Source organism: Salvia splendens, chromosome 7, assembly GCF_004379255.2.
Source record: "Salvia splendens isolate huo1 chromosome 7, SspV2, whole genome shotgun sequence".
NCBI classification, from domain to species: Eukaryota; Viridiplantae; Streptophyta; class Magnoliopsida; order Lamiales; family Lamiaceae; genus Salvia; species Salvia splendens.
This window is the reverse complement of record NC_056038.1, coordinates 8,679,091-8,698,802: the sequence shown is the minus strand read 5'-3', so window position 1 is coordinate 8,698,802 and position 19,712 is coordinate 8,679,091. Positions and strand designations below refer to the sequence as shown.

The 19,712-nt window shown below is 41.5% G+C and overlaps 3 protein-coding genes across 3 annotated transcripts; 2 read left to right on the top strand and 1 right to left on the bottom strand.

Annotated features, from left to right (window-relative positions):
* Positions 1-1,862: 1,862 nt before the first annotated feature.
* LOC121741979 (exocyst complex component EXO70H1-like) lies at positions 1,863-4,135 on the top strand. The gene has a single exon (XM_042134974.1). The coding sequence runs from the start codon at positions 1,963-1,965 to the stop codon at positions 3,862-3,864; it is 1,902 nt and encodes a 633-aa protein (XP_041990908.1). The 5' UTR covers positions 1,863-1,962; the 3' UTR covers positions 3,865-4,135.
* Positions 4,136-9,654: 5,519 nt separating this feature from the next.
* LOC121742353 (cytosolic enolase 3-like) lies at positions 9,655-16,536 on the top strand. Its single transcript, XM_042135470.1, has 12 exons — positions 9,655-10,120; positions 11,500-11,674; positions 11,885-11,956; positions 12,033-12,149; positions 12,293-12,373; positions 12,886-12,962; positions 13,030-13,133; positions 13,634-13,732; positions 14,190-14,275; positions 14,797-14,883; positions 15,269-15,466; positions 15,992-16,536. Exons 1-12 carry the CDS (start codon positions 9,861-9,863, stop codon positions 16,058-16,060), a joined length of 1,425 nt encoding a protein of 474 aa, XP_041991404.1. The 5' UTR covers positions 9,655-9,860; the 3' UTR covers positions 16,061-16,536.
* Positions 16,537-16,999: 463 nt separating this feature from the next.
* Positions 17,000-18,721, bottom strand: LOC121811030 (proliferating cell nuclear antigen-like). The gene is made up of 4 exons (XM_042211783.1): positions 18,339-18,721; positions 17,651-17,803; positions 17,454-17,551; positions 17,000-17,361 (listed from the first exon to the last, which is right to left on the bottom strand). The coding sequence occupies exons 1-4, from the start codon at positions 18,655-18,657 to the stop codon at positions 17,137-17,139; spliced, it is 795 nt and encodes a 264-aa protein (XP_042067717.1). The 5' UTR covers positions 18,658-18,721; the 3' UTR covers positions 17,000-17,136.
* Between the last annotated feature and the right edge of the window lie 991 nt (positions 18,722-19,712).

The following is a 19,712-nucleotide window of genomic DNA, read 5'->3' as shown; positions in this document are numbered from 1 at the left end:
AATAAATTGAGTTATTTTTAACTACATTGGATTTATTAAATTTGGCTTTTGGAGCTCTATTGATCTTGCCGTGCGCGCGTGATTCTGCCTAAACTCTCTAATCCTGTAAGGGTGGGATTTACTTCCATTTTTCGTTTGCCTTCCATTATTAGCGATAGTTACTGCAGACCGTTGACTTTCAATGAACTTATTTACTACTATGTCGATTGTCAGATGTAACAAATTCGGTTTGCTGGATTTAGCATTCCTCAACCACATAAACATGTTGATATTGGCACCTTGATACGTCAATTAGGAATATTTGGTTTGGGATTACTGGTGAATGCTACACGAGCACTGGTTTTCTAGTCTTCCTATAGGAAGCTTCAGCATCTCTAATTAGAGTGTCCACAATAGGGAGCCGCGGCCTCTGCCCGATGACGTGGCTGAGCCGCGGCTCCCTATAGCTGCGGAAACAGAGGGCCACGGCCACGGCCGGGGGAGGGGGGTGGACAAGCGTGGGCCAACTAGTCGGCGTGGACACGGCGGGGGTAGGGCCGCGGCTCCCTATTGTGGGGCGCCGGCGGCCGCGATGGCAGGAAAACTATTTTTTTTTGTTTTTTGTGATAAAATAATGTGATTTGTGCCAACTATTGATAAAATAATGTGATTTGTGGCTTGAGTATGTCCACTATTACCGTGGATAAATTTTTGCGGCCACCTTACCGTGGACACTCTTAAGAAACTCTAATTATGCGATCCAGATTTCCTGGCTAGTGCCCTACTTACACTCCTATTTTCAAACCTTTGAGTTTACGTAGATAGTCATAGATATTTGATCCCGCTTTGGTTTAGTTTATTTCTAACCTGGACACATGAGTTTGTCCACATCAACAATAAAACTACCAATATTTTTCATTTTATCACTCCATCCATCTCTGAAAGTTTATCCTATTTTTCTATTTCCGTCAATCCCACAACATTTGTCTCATTTCATTTTTTACCATTTTTTATTGTGGACCATATATTCCATTAACTCATTCATACTCACATTTTATTATAAAATTAATATATAAAAGTAGGACCAACATTCCACTAACTTTTTCAACTCAGTTTTCATTATATTTCTTAAATCCGTGCCGGGTTAAAATGGGACAATATTTGGGGGACGGAGGGAGTATTTAGTACTCCAATAATCTAATTCGAGTTCAAGGTAATATAATTCTAAACAATCAAAAAAGTATTATGCAAGTAGGAGTATCTTGTTACTCGAGCTTTGGGATCTAACTCATATTTCTATCGAGCAAATTAGGCAATCAAGTTGAAGTTGTTAATTTCACGCATTCATAAAATATTCCGTTTAATGGATAATCTTAGTAAATAAAAGTTGGAAATTGTAAATGAGTTTTTCCCTTATTCAATGTGAATATGTCATAGGAGTACATACATTTTTATTTACCAGTTTAGAAATGGAATTTTCGTAGAAGATATATAGATCCGTTGTAAATTTAACATCTACATATATAAAGCATAAAGCAATTCACAAAACATCAATCTTGTAACGAGTCAACGCGGATTGCAATTACAAATCCTAGCTTTTAGTTGTTTTGGACCTCGGTTTTAATGTACAAATTGTACATATATGTATCAAATTTTACATGAGAGACGACATGGTAACATCGTCCAAATGTATTCCCATGGTAAATAACGACGCTGACAATGACACGCCCACCAATCCCCTGCCCCCAAATTATTACTACCACTAGTATTGGTTTCAACGTTCAAACCATTAACACCCACACCGCGTAATCCTTTTCATCCTCTCTCTCTCTCTATATATATATACCCACCACCCTTCCCCTTTTGTAAGCCAAATCAAAATATTCTCTCAAGTCCAACAACAAAACATCACCAAAAGCTCTCAATTATTAGTTCCACTCTCATCAACCGTAGCCCTCATAACTCACAACCAATCAAATTCAAATGAAGGGTTCGATTTTTTCCAAGAGAGTTTCTTCTCCGTCGCGGCATTCTTCCGCCTCTGGCTCTCCGTCGTCTACGCCGTCACGCTCTAGCCACCAGTCCTTCTCCGAGACTATGATGGAGGAGAATCTCGACCTCGCTGAGGTCATAATCACAGCGTCGGCCATCGATGCCCACAGACACCAGGAATTCTCATCGCTCTTCGTCGATGACAGAAGAGAAGCCAGGAAATTCCTCGATGCAGTGAGCAGCCTGCAGCACGCGATGCACTACTACGTCAAGCTCAGCTCCGGCACCGATAGACTCGTCCGAGCTCAGAACTTGATGCAGATTGCCATCAAGAGATTGGAGAAGGAGTTTCACCTAATTTTATCTGCAAATAGAAAAAATCTCGACTCCGAATCGGTTTCCTGTCGCTCGTCTAGGGCTTCCGCTCGATCCAGCGTCTCCGACTACTACTACTACGAAGATGAAATTTCCGATGAAGGAGAGGAGAGCACGAGTACGAGCACAACGCAGCCTAGAACTCCACCTCGCCGCGAGAACGCCGAGGCGGATCTCGCGATGGCGGATTTAAGGAATATCGCTGACTGTATGATTGCGTCTGGCTATGGCAGAGAATGCGTCAATATTTACAAACTCGTCAGGAAATCGATAATTGATGAGACTTTGTATTATCTCGGAGTTGAGAAATTGAGCCAACACCAGATGCAGAAAATGGAATGGAGCGCTCTGGAGCAGAAAATTAAGACCTGGCTGCACGCAGTGAAAATTGCCGTTAAAACCTTATTTTGCGGCGAGAGGATTCTCTGCGACATAGTCTTCTCCTCGTCGGAGAAGATCGCCGAATCGTGCTTCACCGAGATCTCGAAAGATGCGGCGTTGAGGCTCTTCAGTTTCCCGGAGGTCTTCGGGAGATGCAAGAAGATCCTTTCGCCGGAGAAGATGTTCCGGACCCTAGATCTATTCGAGGCGATTTCCGATCTGTGGCCAGATATTGAATCGATCTTCTCTCACGAATCGGCGGCGGCGGAGGCGGCGCTGGTAAAGCTCGGGGAATCGGTGAGGATTATACTGACGCAATTCGAGGCGGCGATTCAGAAGGACTCGTCGAAGACACCGGCCGGCGGCGGCGTCCACCCGCTCACGCGCTACGTGATGAACTACCTCGTCTTCCTGGCCGACTACAGCGGCGCGGTCTCCGTCATCATAGCCGAGTGGTCAGTGGTGGCTGAGACGCCTCTGCCGCAGGCGTACTTCTCGAGCCCCACCTCCGCCTTGGCAGACGACCCCTGCGTGGCGGCGATCACCACCAGGCTAGCGTGGCTGATTCTCGTCCTCCTCTGCAAGCTCGACGGCAAGGCGGTGAAATACAGCGACGTCGCATTATCCTACTTGTTCCTAGCCAACAACCTAAACTACGTAGTTTCGAAGGTCCGGAACTCCAAACTGGGGCTCCTGATGGGAGCCGAATGGATATCCGAAAACAGAGCGAAAGTGAGCAAGTATCTGTCGAATTACCAGCGGATGGGATGGAGCAAAGTGATGGCTGCACTGCATGAGGATCCGACGGCGGAGATTTCTCCCGAGCAAGTGACGGATTGTTTCGAACAGTTCAATGCAGCTTTCGAGGAGGCGTACAAGAAGCAGGCTTCGTGGGTCATACCTGACCCGAAACTGCGCGATGATATGAAAATATCTCTAGCGAAAAGGATCGTGCCGAGTTACCGGATGTTTTACAACAAGCACAGAGACGACTACGCGACGGCGAGGAGATTCAGATTTGGAACGGACTCAATTGTCAGATATGTCCCTGAGGATTTGAGCAATTACTTGTCGGACTTGTTTTTTGCTGCGTCGTCTGATAACGACTCATCAGTTACCTCGTCGCGCGGCCGTTGACAACGGACCTCTACATGTACAGTTTGATAGCAGCTCGCTCAATACTATTTTTTATCTTGTACTAGTATTTTTGTGGATGAGAAACCAACGACAATTGTAATTTCTAGAAGGTGATAATCATGAACATGAACTGACTCCTTGAGAAGGACAAGGAAAAAAAATCTGAACTTCCCACAAAGATAATTACTATTAGATAATGAAACATGTTGTATTCTAGTTGTAATTGAAAAGTTTTCATGAGACGATGATGGAATCAATACTTAGTCTTAAATTATATAGGGCAAGATACAAATTTGTAATGATACTAGTAGAGCACCAAATGGAAACTTCGTATCAAATACAACAAGGTAAGAGCAACATATCTCATCTAGCACATGAGAAAGCTTGTGGATCTTTAGACCATTCTTGGTTTGGTACGATGGAATGTTATGTGATTCCTGGTTCCATACACTACTGTATTCATTTACTTGGTAAGATGAATTGAAGGAGAGAATGGGATGGAAATGCAAATAACTAATTCATTTCTATATTCATTTCATTTCCAATCTCATTCCATTTCACCCTTATTCCAATCTCGTATCAAATACCTCATATACCAAGTAATCCAATAGAAGAACTACATAAATAATTAAGATTTTTGCACAATGGCTGCAAAAATAGGTACATGCAGGTACCCGAAACCGAAAAACTCTAAAATATACCCAACTCATATGTGACTTCGGGACCCTAAAACCCAATGTAGGTAGTGATGAGTATAAAAGTTATGAAAACTAACAAAATACTTATGGTTCAAACTTCAACTTTAGTGTTTTAATTTTCTCAAATGTATGATACTCCATCGTACATAAATATTACTAACAAGCACTACGTAATTTAAAAATAGAGTATTTGTTATGATTATGTACCGATTAATTAGACTTGGACATGAAAAAATTACAAGCTTCCACCATTATCGGAAAAAACTGAACGAAACAATCATTCGTCCAAACATGAAAGATGGCGAAACAATAAACAATAAAATATCCACTGCAATGCATGTGTAAAAATTGCCATCAATCTATCCAGCATAGCAGGAAACACGACAAAGAGTTAAGGCCATTCGCAACGATGTCTCTTATCCGTCTCTTACCGGTCTCATCTCTTAGAGCATTAGCAATGGGGCGCCCTAAGGCGCGCCCTATGACGCGCCACGTCAGCAGTTTTATCCTCCTACCTCCCCACCTGCAGTGGGGCGCCCTAAGGTGCGCCCTGTGGCGCGCCACATCATCATTTTATTATTTTGTTTAATTAATTTAACTGTTTTCAAATAACAAGTAACGAGTAAATAAAAAACGGTCTAAATAACAAACTGCGAAGTTTTAATAAAAAAAGTTACATCATTGAACTAATAATAAAAAAAACTAAGTCGGACCAATTCCCAACTTCCGACGCAGCTCATCGAGTAACGCCCGGAGATATTTGGCTTCGTCGGGGTCGGTACACTTCTTGAGGGCCCTGTGCGTCTGTAACATCGTCCTTGCCATCGACGCTGATGCTAACGACTCAAACGCGGTGGCCGTCTGGGTCGGGAGCTCTACCGGGACCGGAGCTTGGGTTGCAGCGGTCGACGATGAGGTCGCGGTCGCCTTTCCCTTGGCCTTCGCAGCCTTGACGCCGGAAGGACACCGGTGTGCCGGAACTCCCTTCATCCACGTACGTCCGGTTGAGGTCAACCGGGTGACTGCCGCTGCCGCTGCTCGTGTAGTCACCAACTTCGGTGACCTTCATCCTCTTCGGCGCACCAGTGTGCAGAATTCCACCTTGGAACTTCTGCTTCTCCCTCAAGAGCGCCCAGATGGCCTCGTGCTTGAAATCGCCGAACATAGACCGGTACGACAACATCGCTGCGCACGTCGCTCGCGCTCTCGCCGCTCACCTGTGACCGCGTGAACTTCTCGAACTCCGCCGCGTACAAGTTCACTTGCTTCTTGACTTGATCCCAGTGCTTGCGGAGTTGTTCACGCTTGCGCTTGTACGCGGTCGGCGGCTTGACCGAATTGTAGAGGTCCGCGATGCGTTCCCAGTACGCGATCTGTCGCTGGTTGTTCGCGAATATCGGATCTTCCGATATATCTACCCAACACCGGGCCAAAGTGAGAGTTTCGTCGTCGTTGTAGTTCGTACGGCCGGGGGCGTACTCATCGCAATCACTGGGAGGCGGCAACTTCTGCGCCCGCTGCCGGTTCCGCTTCTTTCTGGCTGGGGCGGAAGCGGTCGCGGCGGGGTCGGGATCGGCCGCTGCGGTTGGGCGGTGCGGAGACGGTTCCATGTCAGACAACCCATACGATTCCGTACTGAAATCGGGATCGTAATGGGTGTTGGTGTCGAACGAACGATAATCGTCGGGTTCTGTACCCGGCCAATGCGCCCCTGCGCTAAACGTAGGACTATTGGGGCTTGAATCCATTTCGTAGTAATTATGTAAATGTAAGTTTCGAAAATGAAATCGCGTGAAATGAAATGTTACAAATGAACGGTATTTATAAAAAAAATGAAACCGCGTGCCATCGTCCGCGGTCGATCATCCGCGACCTCCACAATGGGGCGGACGATGGCGCGGACGATGGTCATCGTCCGCGCTATCCTCCACTACCGAAGTATAGGGCGCGACTATCGTCCGCGCCCTATGGCGCGCACCCGTAATGGGTGCGGACGATGGATGGCGCGGATGATGCGCGCCATCGAGCGTGCCATCGTCCGCCCATTGCGGATGCTCTTAACTATTCATGGGCCACACTGTACTTTTCACTTCATCTCTTAACTAAGAGACAAAACCTGCAACCCTACATCTCTTATCCGGCTCTTAACCATCTCATCCCTTAACTATTCATTCAATTTCATTTTTTATTTTTACTTCCAACAAATTCAATTAATAAGAACACACTTCATTAAATAAAATAAAATTACAACTTAAAATTCTTAAAAAATATATATATAATTAAAAAAACATTAAAAAAATGAAAAATACATAAATTAATTTCTTCCGCTCACTCTCTCTAAATTTAAAATCTCAAAAGCTCAAAGAAGCAGAAGAAAGATCATGTGCGTCTACCGGTTGCCAAATTTTGCCCAAATGTGCTCCATTAGATCATCTTGGAGTTGGGCGTGGGCGGTAGAATCACGTGTCCTTGCCCGAATAGACAACTGATCTTGTATAGACGGATGCACTCCACTGTGAGGCGGACTACTTGCGGTAGAGCTTCCCGGGGTTTATGGGTCGAACTAATTTCCCGCCTCAGGTCCTTCGTCGGCGACAATCATGTTGTGCAAGATTATGCACGTATACATGATGTCGACCATACTCTCCATAAACCACGTACGAGCCGGGGCTTTGATAATGTTGAAGCGCGCTTGGAGAACCCCGAACGCCTTCTCCACATCCTTTCGGGCAGCCTACTACTTCTGCGCAAATAGAGCCTGTTTTTCGTTCACCAGCCTGTTGAACGTCTTCACGAAGGTTGACCACTTCGGGTAGATGCCGTCGGCAAGATAGTACCCCATTTTATACCGCCGGTTGTAGCGATGAAGTTGATGGCCGGCGCTTTACCATCCAAAACTTCGGCGAAGAGGTTGGATTGGTTGAGCACGTTGACGTCGTTGTTCGATCCGAGGACCCCGAAGTACGCATACCAAATCCGTAGCCGGTAGACGGCAACGGCCTCGAATATAACGGTGGGGTAGGTGCCTTTGTGGGGAACAATTCTTTTTTGGGTGATGTATGTTAATGGAATTCCATTTTAATGAAGAAGTTTAGTTGTATTCCGACTCAGGGAGTGACGCACAACAGTTATGCGTCGTTATTAATGAACGACGCACAACCCTTATGCGTCTTTGGTTAATGACGCACAAGGGTTATGCGTCGTTCAAAGACGCATAAGAATTATGCGTCTTACCCTAATGACGCATAACCCTTATGCGTCACACTGGTAAGCATTCCCGCCTGTCACCCGGGTGACCCGGGTTCGATCCCCAGCAAAGGCGCATAATTCTTTTATAAGAGTAATATCTATTTGCCAAAAATAAATGTTTAGAATAACTTATTTTTATCAAATACTAATCACTTAAAAAATTGCGCCGTTGCCGGGGATCGAACCCGGGTCACCCGGGTGACAGGCGGAAATGCTTACCAGTGTGACGCATAATGGTTATGCGTCACTAGGGTAAGACGCATAATTCTTATGCGTCTTTGAACGACGCATAACCCCTGTGCGTCATTAACTAAAGACGCATAAGGGTTGTGCGTCGTTCATTAATAACGACGCATAATTGTTGTGCGTCACTCCCTGAGTCGGAATACATCTAAACCTCTTTATTAAAATGGAATTCCATTACTAGACTAGAACAAAAGTAGAAAGAGCTCGCCTTTGTGGCCGCTAATGTATGACCCCCTCCAATCCATATGGCAATTCTTCTATTGCCAATGCATGCAATCGACGCTGCCAATCATCCCGAGGAATCCGTACACTTCTTCGTGAAGGTGGAGCAGAAACTGACAATCTGTCGTGCTTGGCTTCCGGAGAAATTAGTCAGTGAAGGCTGCTCGGACGCCTTTGCAGAAGTTCATCAAGCACATTCTCCTAGTGCTTTCTCCAATGTGGAGGTATTCGTCGAACAAATCCGCCGTTTGTCCAGTAGCAAGCTGACGGATTGATGCCGTACATTTCTGCAGCGTCGTGTGGCTAGGACGGCCAACGGCGTGAACCCTTCTTGGAAGAACTCTTCCCGGGCTGCCAATGTATTTGCGATGTGGAGAAATAGCGGTTTCCGCATGCGGAAACGGCGACGAAAGTAGGTATCTCCCCATACCTGGTTACACAGAAGTAGTCGCGTACTAACCTTGCGGCGGCTTCCTCCCGGTTACGATGGATGTAAGTCCGGGATCGTCTTTGGGGCGGCGCGGCTTCCTCCGCCTCCCTACGTCGATCTTCTTCAAGCGATTCTTCCATTATTCGACGCATTTGCTCAAATGGATGCATGACTGAATTAAATTTGGGAGAAGAATAAAAGAGATGATTTTAGATGAAAATTGGAGAGGATAGGGAGATTATTTGAGAAGAATAGATGTGTGTTTGTGCGTGTGTGAAAGAGGAGTATTTATAGAATAAAAAAAGAATTTTTTTTTAAAAAATGACCGTTATTTATTTTTTAATTATTTTTATTAAATTCGATTTAAAAAAAAATGATTTATTGCGTCAGCGTGATGAATCCCACTTGCGGGCCGGCGAGTGGGCGTCACACGTGGCGCCAGCCCTCGCCACGTCGCGCGGGCGCGTGGCGAGACAGCTCACCATCGGTCTCGGCGGGATGGTGACGAGACGGGACGTTGCAACGCGTCCCTCGTCCGTCTCGTCTCGGAGGGACGAGATAAGAGACACATGCGAGATGCGTGGCGGATGCTCTAAGAGAGTGTAGGTGGTGGTGAATAGGGGGACATTACTCTATTAAAATTAAGAGAGATTAAATAAAATATATTTAAAAAACACAATCCCATAATCGGATAATACTACTCGGATACCTGAAAATCTCTCATACCAATTACCCGAATCTATAATTACGAGTATTGTGCAGCCCTATTTGCAATCTTAAGTTGACCTCACATATAATAGCCTTTCTTCTAACTCTTTTTGGCCTTATTGGGTATACTATAAATTTTAATCACATTTATCTATTATCATCATGTGCTGACTCAGCATAATTTGGATGGATTTATTTTGCATTTTACAAGTACTCCTATAAATCCTACAAAAGAATATTGTATCACCACAAATTACTCTAATTTTGGTAGAAGGAACAGTTTCTTGCTTAAAACCCCATTTCTGATTTCTTCCTCGATCAATTAAAATTTGTTCCCCGTTCCAATTCTTATTCATATTCCAATCGCCGATCTTGAGCTGGCAGTAGCTGCAGCAGAAGCGGGAGAGGAAGAAATTTGAAAGCTGAAACCAATTCAGAGGATAATGTCGGTGCAGGAGTATCTGGACAAGCATACGCTCTCCCGGAAGATTGAGGATGCCGTCAATGCCGCTGTTAGGGCAAAGACGCCGGATCCCGTGCTCTTCATCTCCAATCACTTGAAGAAATCCGTCCCCTCCGTCATCACCAACCTTAAAGCCAGACAAATCCTCGATAGCAGAGGGATTCCCACTGTCGAAGTCGATTTGCGCACCAATAAAGGCGTCTTTCGCGCTTCCGCCCCCAGCGGCTCCACCTCTGGAATGTAAGCGCTGCTTTCTCTCTCTTCTCCACCCCAATGCCCTGTTGTTCCTTGTCCTATGTTGGCCTTGCATTAACGTAGAAATTAGGGCCCCAATGCGCTGACCTTTGATAGCTTGTGTTCAGGGATTGTGAAACAATGTGGATTGTGTAGCTAGTCAAGGTCAACATGTTTTGGACACTATTTTTGTAGTTGAAAAGTACACGTTGAGCTTGATAAATGGAGTATTTGCAATATGTTTTTGCATTTTCCGCACTTACATTGAAATCTTTCAGTTTTAGGATAGAGCCTTTATCTGTTCACCCAGATGCTGATGGAAATAGTTGTGCCTTGCTGGAGTGACTTATCTTCTTGGGCATCCACAAACTTTGAGTTATCTCCGTCGCTCCAATTAGTCAACTCTTTAGCCCATATTCACCATAGTTATAGGAAGGATTCATCTACCTAAATATATTAAAACAAAACCATCCTGCATAATAGTATAATATTCCAAATTGTAGGGAAGGTGTTTAATAAATATGGCCAGTGCTGGAGTTGGAACGTTTAGTGTTCTGCAAATTGTAGTGCCTGTCCAGGTATTTTGGTGTTTGGCGACTGATTCGAAAGGGCAAGAATGAGAGGAAATAACTTTCTGAATAGCAAGGTTCAGTACACAACTCGAACTAGCATTCAGTTATTTTCAGTATTGAGAATTTAGGAGAATTACTGTCGTTTATTTATGTGGTCTAGCCATTTACAAATAGAGAAGCTGAAGCAGCATATATAATAGGTAGGTAATCAGATGACTTCTCCTTTCTTGACAACTGACCGAGTTTCAGTTCTTATCCCTCTTTGTGGAAGGTAGCCATCTAGTGAGTTGTCCAGGGGTTTTGAGGTATAAAATATTTCTGTTAGGATGCTCCATTCCTATATTTACTCATTCTAAAGGATCTTCCACCAGCATCTGCTTTTGAAGCTTCTCTTAATGGTCATTTAGCAGAGATTTGGATGTTGCAAGGAAGTGTCAGAAGAATATAATAGCCTGTTTTGTTACAAAAAAAACTACCTTTTGTGGCTGTACCAGTTCCTCTGATCAACTTTATTGGACTTTGGATGATTTGATGCTTGTATTGACTTGAATCTAGTTTACCATTTCTGTTTGCACTAATTCTTTATAGAAATGTCTGGAATGAGATTTGGGACCTTCTTACATGCATTGTTCATCTGAATTATTTATTATTTCCAGTATAAGGTATACCACACTGGGTTGCATCTATCCATGTACGTTTTATCTGTGCTCATCATTTACCATCTTCTTTACATGGGTAAAGATGCAGCATCTTATGAGTTATCCCATTTAGAAATTAGGCTCTTGTAAATTTATTATTTCCTTTTATATGCAGGTATGAAGCTGTTGAGTTGCGAGATGGAGACAAGGGAATGTATCTTGGTAATGGTGTAAGTAGAGCTGTCAAGAATGTTAATGAGAAAATATCTGAAGCTTTAATTGGTATGGATCCGACTCTCCAAGCCCAAATTGATCAAGCCATGATAGACTTGGACAAGACAGATAAAAAGGTAGCTTCATTTCAATTTTCAGTTATCTAGTTTGTCTAATATTCTTATTTGTTTTTTCTTGGAGAGGCTCAGAATCATGTGATATCTGCTTTACACATTCTCACTTTTATTGCATTCTCCTGCCATTTTTTTGAAGTAGTCTCCAGCCATTTCTAAGACATGCCAATTTGTTTATATGCTAAATGGAGCTCATTGTATTCTATTTGATAGGGCGAACTTGGGGCGAATGCTATTCTAGCAGTCTCGATGGCTGCTTGCAGAGCAGGGGCAGCTGAAAAAGAGGCATAATTCTTGACTCATGTAGCAGCTCAATCTAACAAAACAAAGATCTCGTTTTGATTCAAAAATTTCTGTGCAGGTCCCATTATACAAGCATATTGCTGATCTAGCTGGCAAAACAAGTTATCACCTTCCTGTCCCAGCTTTCACCCTCATAGGTGGCGGAAACCTTGCTGGGAACAATCTTGCCATTCAGGTAATATAATCTTTCATTTAGTTAACGCATGTCATGGATGCTTACATAATACATACTTATTTGAACTAATCGTTATCAAAACTCCCACCTTATTAAGAGCATTAACCCCTTGTGTTACTGACATTTTTTGTAATTGTGATCAGGAAATCATGATCCTTCCTGTAGGGGCAAAAAAATTTGAGGAGGCTCTGCAGATGGGAGCTGAGACTTATCATCATCTAAAGGTTAATCCTCCCAGAAACAAAGATGTCTTCACAACTTTGTATTATATCTGGTGAATTCTATGTTCTACAAAAATGCACATTTATATGATGAAAACCTTATTGTTCTCTGTTTTTCCATTCATACTCTACAGTTTAAGCTGTATGCCTATTTGTTTCCATTTCACAAACTTAAAATCGATTTCAAAAAGACTCCATTTGTGGTTAATTTGAATGTTGAAATGTCACGGATGGAGTTCCTTTACTACACTAGTCATATGCAAGTAGATTTTATATTCCGGTATACCTGATGTTGTATATGTGTGTATACCTCAAAGATATAGTTTCTGGTGTGTGTACAATTGATGTAACCTTTCACGATCTGGATCATCCTGAATATTGGAAAATTTTCAAGAAACTCTTGTCTATGTTTATGTTTCACAAAATATGCATTTACCTTGTTCGATTATCTTGTTATTGATTTCCTCGTAGTTGTTTCCATTATATATATACAACTTCTCGTCCTGCTTGTTCAGGCTGTGATCACAGAAAAATATGGTTCACACGGATGTAACGTTGGAGAAGATGGTGGTTTTGCTCCCGATATATCCAGGCAAGTTTCCCTATTTGGTATCATCTGCAGATCTGAATCTAGGCATCTTATGTTTTTGTGCCTGCAGCTTGAAAGAAGGCTTGGATTTTGTAAAGGAAGCCATTGGAAGAACGGGATACAACGAGAAAATAAAGATAGCAATTGGTGTTGGGGCTACTGAATTTTGCATAGGTGATATTCTTCTTTCCATAAAGTGACATCTTGACTTTAATAGGAAAATGTATTCTTGCTGTACTAAACTACTAATAGAGACGTAAAAATCCCGTACGTAGGAATTCCCTTCCCAGATTATCTGAGGAGTTTTGGTGTCATATGATCCACCTATTCTTTCATCAGCACAATCAAAATCTTGCTCGTGAAACTAACTTGGAGCAGGAATGGGCTTATGATGACAGTGGCAGTATCCAAGATTTGCAATATAGAGATAAATTACTCTTTGCTCTAGTTTAGCTTGTTTAATTTGAAAAATAATGTAAAAATTGTCTAAACACTGGAGAAAACCCTGAAAATATGTGCATGAGACCATATGGTACAATGGTGCATTGAAATTTGTTAGTAGTCTTGTGATGATTAAAACTGAAACCTGTCCTGCATCATCTAAGCATTGTATCTTTGGTTGATCTGCTTATATAGTTAATGACATGATTTATTTTATCTGTTTTCTTATTTAGGTACCAAGTATGATTTGGATTACAAAACACCAAATAGATCTGGTCAAAACTTTAAATCTGGGGAGGACATGATCGATATGTATAAAGAACTTTGTGCAGGTATCTTCATCTCAAGTCTCAACATTGATTTCCGTTTGAGTATTTTTATTACTGTTTGTGTTCTTTTATTTACTACTCCCTCCGTCCCCCAATAATCGTCCACTTTGTTTCCGGTACGGTTTTAACAAATGTAAAGGAAAGTGAATTTAAAAAGTTAGTGAAATATCGGTCTCACTTTTATATATTAGTTTTATTATAAAATGTGAGTGGAATGTGGGGCCTATTTACCGTTTATTTATGGTAAAAAGTGAAAGTGGACAATTAATATGGACGGACGAAAATGGCAAAAGTGGACAAATAATTGGGGACGGAGGGAGTAGTTATATAGAACTTTCTAAAGATCTTTTAATTGCAGTTTATGTTTCTATTCTAAAACTTTTGACTGTAGCTGTTTGGCAGTCTAAGTAGGCTTCTATCATGTTGTCACTCTTCCTCTAAAACATTGGTTCTCTCTCAGCCTACCCTATTGTGTCAATTGAAGATCCATTTGATAAGGAAGACTGGGAGCACTCGAAATATTTCTCTAGTCTTGGGATTTGCCAGGTTTGTTTCTCATATTTACTGATACTTGGTTTAATATTTATCCTTCTGAAGTTGTTAGAATAGACAGCATACAAACATAGCCTGAATTCTATGAAATTAGAGCTTCAGCTGTTAGTACTTCTGTTTCGTTATCTACATCTTCTTGTTCTTAATATCCACATAATTCACTTCATTGACCAACCAGCACAAAGAAACCCACTTTGCTGAACACTTTTCATCTAGTACTTAAGGCAATTCTGCAATTCTACTTTGAATTACTGTGAAAAAGATTGTGTTTCACTTTGGCAGTAGATTTAGCTGTCTACAATGTTCAGTCGATCTTGAGAAAAACTGAATTGAGTCCCCCCAATTCAAATATTGTTGTTCAAGTAACCATATCCTTCTGGATGATTTTGTAAAAAATTGAAGTTGTGTCTATAAGGTTGGTTATTGCAGGTTGTGATCGCAATTTGAATAGTATATATCCATGCTTGTTAATGTGCATGGTATCCTCTTAGATCCGGAGTGGCTTTCCATTTCAGGTTGTAGGTGATGACTTGTTGATGTCAAATCCAAAACGAATTGAGAGGGCTGTACAGGAGACAGCTTGCAATGCTCTTCTCCTTAAGGTAACTTCTAATAAATAATTAAAGGCTCACAATATACGAAAATTGTTGTTATTCAACCTTCAAATTAATATTCTCGTCTGCATTTTCACTGTATGCACTATAAGCAAAAGATCAACATAGGAAGCATTTAGACCATGAAGTGGAATGTTATGCCTTTACTTGAGATTTTCTTTTTGAAAGGAGGTTATAGCTCAGTTGAATATAAGCTTGTCCAGTCTGATGATGCAGATGGAGATTTTTATTTAGGTTGTCAAGGGCTGTCAATGATGTTGGTTTCATGGTTTCCAGTTGTCATTTTTATTCGATCACTACTTAATTATTACACATTTATATTCTATGACAACGTGTTCCTCACTGCTGTTTTCTGCTCTCACCACAAGTTCAGGTCAACCAGGTGGGGACTGTAACCGAGGCCATTGAAGCAGTCAAGTTAGCTAAGGATGCCAATTGGGGAGTGGTGATTTCTCAGAGGAGTGGGGAAAGTGAAGATTCTTTCTTAGCTGATATAGCTGTTGGTCTTGCTACTGGCCAAATTAAGGCAGGAGCGCCTTGCCGTGGGGAGAGACTAGCGAAGTATAATCAGGTTAAGATCTACTCCCTCCGTCCCCCAATACTTTTGCCATTTCCGTCCATCCCCCAATAAGTATCCACTTTTGCCATTTCCGTCCATCCCCCAATAAGTGTCCACTTTTTCCATTTCCGTACATCCCCCAATAAGTGTCCACTTTTGCCCCCATTAAGTGTCCACTCTCACTTTTACTATAAATGGTAAGTAGGTCACATTCTACTAACTCATTTCAGTCACCTCTCATTATAAAACAAATATATAAAGGTGAGACCCATATTTCTTAAAACGCATACCGAGTAAAAAGTGGAACACTTAATGTGGGACAGAGGGAGTAGTGTTTTTAGTATTTGTTTGTTTGCCCTTCCCTCATTTATGGTCGAAGGGTGGACACCAACTTGCTCCAATTAATGTTGCTTAGTTCACATCCAAGAGTCTGATTCCTTCTCAGTTTCTTATTAATAAGTTGCTTAGTTGAAGTTTGTTATGGATGCATGTTTAGGTTTTTACTAATATAACTAAATTGTTCCTCTGTATCTGCAGCTGGTCAGAATTGAGGAAGAGCTAGGCGATCAAGCAATATATGCTGGGGATGACTGGAAGCATTTTTAACAATTTCTGCAGTTTTTTTATTTACCCAGATTTTCCTTGAGCTAGTGCAGCTCCTCTTAGTCCCTCCTGTTGCTCAACACATGAGATACGGGAATAGCTCGGGTATAAGGAAAGCTCCAGCCACCTTCCTGTGATGGAGGTCTGTGATTGTTGTTTTTGTGATATTTGAACAGTTTCAGCTGAGCACTATTTCATGAAATCCAAGTGCCTCAAACAATGGCTTTCGAGTTGTATTGTTTCATGCAGTGGCTGCTTAAGATTTGGAGACAAACACTAATCACACCCGATGAAGATTTCAGGATTTGCATCTCTCTCATATGTGGTTAAGTTTAATTTGTTTAGAACGTGAGTGAAGTAGTAGTAACATATGGTTGTTATGAAACTCCAAGCTCATTTCACTTGTTTCCAAATTTTATCCTTTTTCTTCATCGGTGACGTAATTTAAACCATTTTTTTGGAAGACCAATTGTGATTAATGATTGCCGTGCCGGTATAAGAATCTTTTTGCACTTCAAAGTTCCAGAATAATGACTAAGTTATCCGTTCAGATGTATATAAAATCTATTGAATATTTTAACATCTTCGACAAAATCTAGTTTCAGTTTTATCTTAAATACTTCCACTAGTACTACATTTTTAACCACCTTTTTGCTTTACTAAAACAATGGTAGAAGATCAAATTTTATCCTATGAAATTTATAATTTGTACATGAGCAGCGCTAAGCAATTCAGCTTGTATATGTATCCAATAATAGTTGTAATCTGTAATTAGCTGAACACAGTATCAATTATTAGCACTTAGTTAAGTGAAGGTCTATCAAGGCTTGATAAAGTTCTAATCACCCTAAACAAGTCGAACAAGAGCATTATGCGTGATTGAATTGACCTGAAACTAGACTTCAGAATACGTGTGACTTTTGGAGTGCAGCACATTGAAAATTAAGTAACAACATCCAACGCAATATGAGTAGCAAAATCTGGAACAGGGAGCACCAAAAAGTATCTCCAAAACCATGTACACTAACTCATGCTTGTGGATGAGCTTTCAACAATATCAAAGCCATTTTGTAATCAGATCAAGGCTTCATCTCTTCCTCATCCTCCTCAATCTTGGGAGCCAAGTAGAATCGTATGTAGCCCATCTCTGCAATCTTGTACTCGACCACCACAGGAAGCTCCGAGGACAAACTTAAGGTGACAGTGCTAGACAATGGGGTCGCCTTAGTGAAGGAGTTGAGATACCTAAGAGCAAATGTGAGAGATACTGGCTCATTCATCTCAATTACAGTGGCATCTTCTGGCTGCAGAACATAACAAAAGAAGAGCATATCAGTCATCATCCATTTATGACAACTAATATATAATGTCCTTACTAAAGATCAGAAGAATCAACCTTGTCAACAGTGGTGTTCTGCCTACATACGATATTTGCAGTTCCAATATCACCTCTGGATGAGAACTTCACACCTTCCTTTGTAACAGAGATGACAACTGCAAGAAACAGAGGCAGGGGTGAGGCTTGTAGCATTCACAATAACTCACTACTATATCTTAACACACCAAATATGTTCAAATATGTTGGCACTTCACCTGTGTCACCAATGCTACTAAGATCTTTACAGATCCTAGAAAACTCAGCAGATGGCATGCGAACTATAGCATGGTACTCAGCTTCTGGGATTCCTAGATGCTCACTGTCAATGTCCATGAGCTTCATCTCAAAATCTGAGATCTTATCTTGTGCTGTAAAACATCAGAATTTGACAAAAGCACTCAGCAATACATTCAAACATGAAAAAAATCAGATTCTATTATACATATCAAATCCAGACTAAATTTTAATACATGTGCCAAATCACCAACAAACTCGTGCATTCAGTGCTATACACACCAAGTAATAACCACACTTCCATTAAAAAATTACAACAAACTCGTGCTATATAAAACTACATTCACCTGGCTTCATATATGCAAATCTAACTGATAGGATAAAATCATCAACATAATCATTCATCAATTAAACCACATCATTTTTGCGATTACACTAAAAGCAGATTCACCGAAAATAAGGGAAACAGCTCATTTTTCATTAAGGTAGTAGGTAGAATAACTCATTTTCAACATATGATGATAAAACAATCTCATACATACTACAACACATACTTGAGCATCTAATTTAGGGCATATGCACTCTAAATCTGGAGAAAGGAAATAAATAGCTAGAAATTATCATAAACAACATCAATAATACAAATGGAATGAAGAAAACGAAACGTACAGGGGCTTTCGAACATGAAGGTGACAGTGTCGCTGCCGTCGTCGGCCTTCAAAGTGATGATATCGTCATTTCCGGCGCACTTGAGCATTTTAGCCATGTTGTTGAGGTTCATCCCCATGGAGATGTTTCGGTCGCAGCGGTAGTGCTCGAATCCCTCCGAACGGAGCAGCAGCGCCACCAGCGCCACGTGGCTGGAATCCATAGCCTGCAGAGAGAAACCGGTGGCGGAACAGTCGAAGTTGGCATCGGTTACTAGCTCCTTGATCGATTCCAGAACCTTCTTCAACAGACTCCCCTGCACCAACCGTAGCTCCAACATCTTCGCCCTATTCGTAGAAAATTGGGGAAATTTCGGGGTTTTGGAGGGAAAGCTTGCAGATCAGGGTTTGGGCAGAAATTAGTAGGGGCAGTGGAGGGGTTGGGTTTATATAGGAATCTGACGAAGCCTTTTTGACTGGCGGGAGATTCGGGGTCGAAATGCAAATATTTTCAATTCCCGCCACAAAAGTTAAAGAGTAATAAATGTATGATGGGCCGTCCGGCCAACAAATCGTAGCCTCACAGAAAATGGGCTTATCAGTTGAAATAAAGAAGTAGGAAGCCCAATATCAAATTTTCAATTTATATTGATCATAAGAAGTAGTCGATCAAGTCACAATTATTCGGAACAGAAGGGGGAGGACAGGACCCAATCGCAAGAACATTGGAGTATAATTTTACATTTTATTTCAATTTAAAAATATAATGTAGAAAATAAATTAACTTTCTTGCATCAATTCTCATATCACAATCGCATAACTCTTCATCAAGTTCACAATATGTGGCTGCCCATCGTCGAGCTATCAGCAAAGCCACACCTCATATTTTGTCGCCCTCGTCCTCGTCCTCGTCCTCTAAGCACTGCCCATCGTCGTGCCATATCTAAACAACACTCTGCCATGTTGTGCCCTAACCAATCGCACAATTTTGTTGATAATGTTTTTTGTGCTAATTGTTGTATAGTTAGTTGCATAAATTTTGTGTTATGTGAAGAATTTTTGAGTGAGTTCCTTTTTTTGTTGTTGCCTGATCATAGCCAACTGTATCACCATTACTTTTGTTTATGCGCGCGCTCTATTAAGTATTGAGTTTATTTTATTGAATTTTTTAATTAAGATGATTTATAACGATTTCTCATCTATCCCACGGTATCTTAGACATAATGTACTCTATATTATACCAAACATATTTTGTGAACTTTATATTACGATAAACATATTTTATGTTAAAAATCACATATTCTTTTTAGTTTTTACTCTCATTCAAAGATATCAGCCAAGTCATGCTGCATCAAATCAGGTCCTTCCTCAACAGTGAAAAGAAGGCCACAACGAG

Coding starts and splice junctions, on each gene's coding strand:
- LOC121811030 (XM_042211783.1), bottom strand. CDS start 18,657: ATGTTGGAGCTACGGTTGGTGCAGGGGAGTCTGTTGAAGAAGGTTCTG. Junction 17,804..18,338: donor CTTCATGTTCGAAAGCCCCT/GTACGTTTCGTT, acceptor GATGTTTTACAG/CACAAGATAAGATCTCAGAT. Junction 17,552..17,650: donor TAGTAGCATTGGTGACACAG/GTGAAGTGCCAA, acceptor TGTTTCTTGCAG/TTGTCATCTCTGTTACAAAG.
- LOC121741979 (XM_042134974.1), top strand. CDS start 1,963: ATGAAGGGTTCGATTTTTTCCAAGAGAGTTTCTTCTCCGTCGCGGCAT.
- LOC121742353 (XM_042135470.1), top strand. CDS start 9,861: ATGTCGGTGCAGGAGTATCTGGACAAGCATACGCTCTCCCGGAAGATT. Junction 11,957..12,032: donor CAGGGGCAGCTGAAAAAGAG/GCATAATTCTTG, acceptor ATTTCTGTGCAG/GTCCCATTATACAAGCATAT. Junction 14,276..14,796: donor CTAGTCTTGGGATTTGCCAG/GTTTGTTTCTCA, acceptor TTTCCATTTCAG/GTTGTAGGTGATGACTTGTT.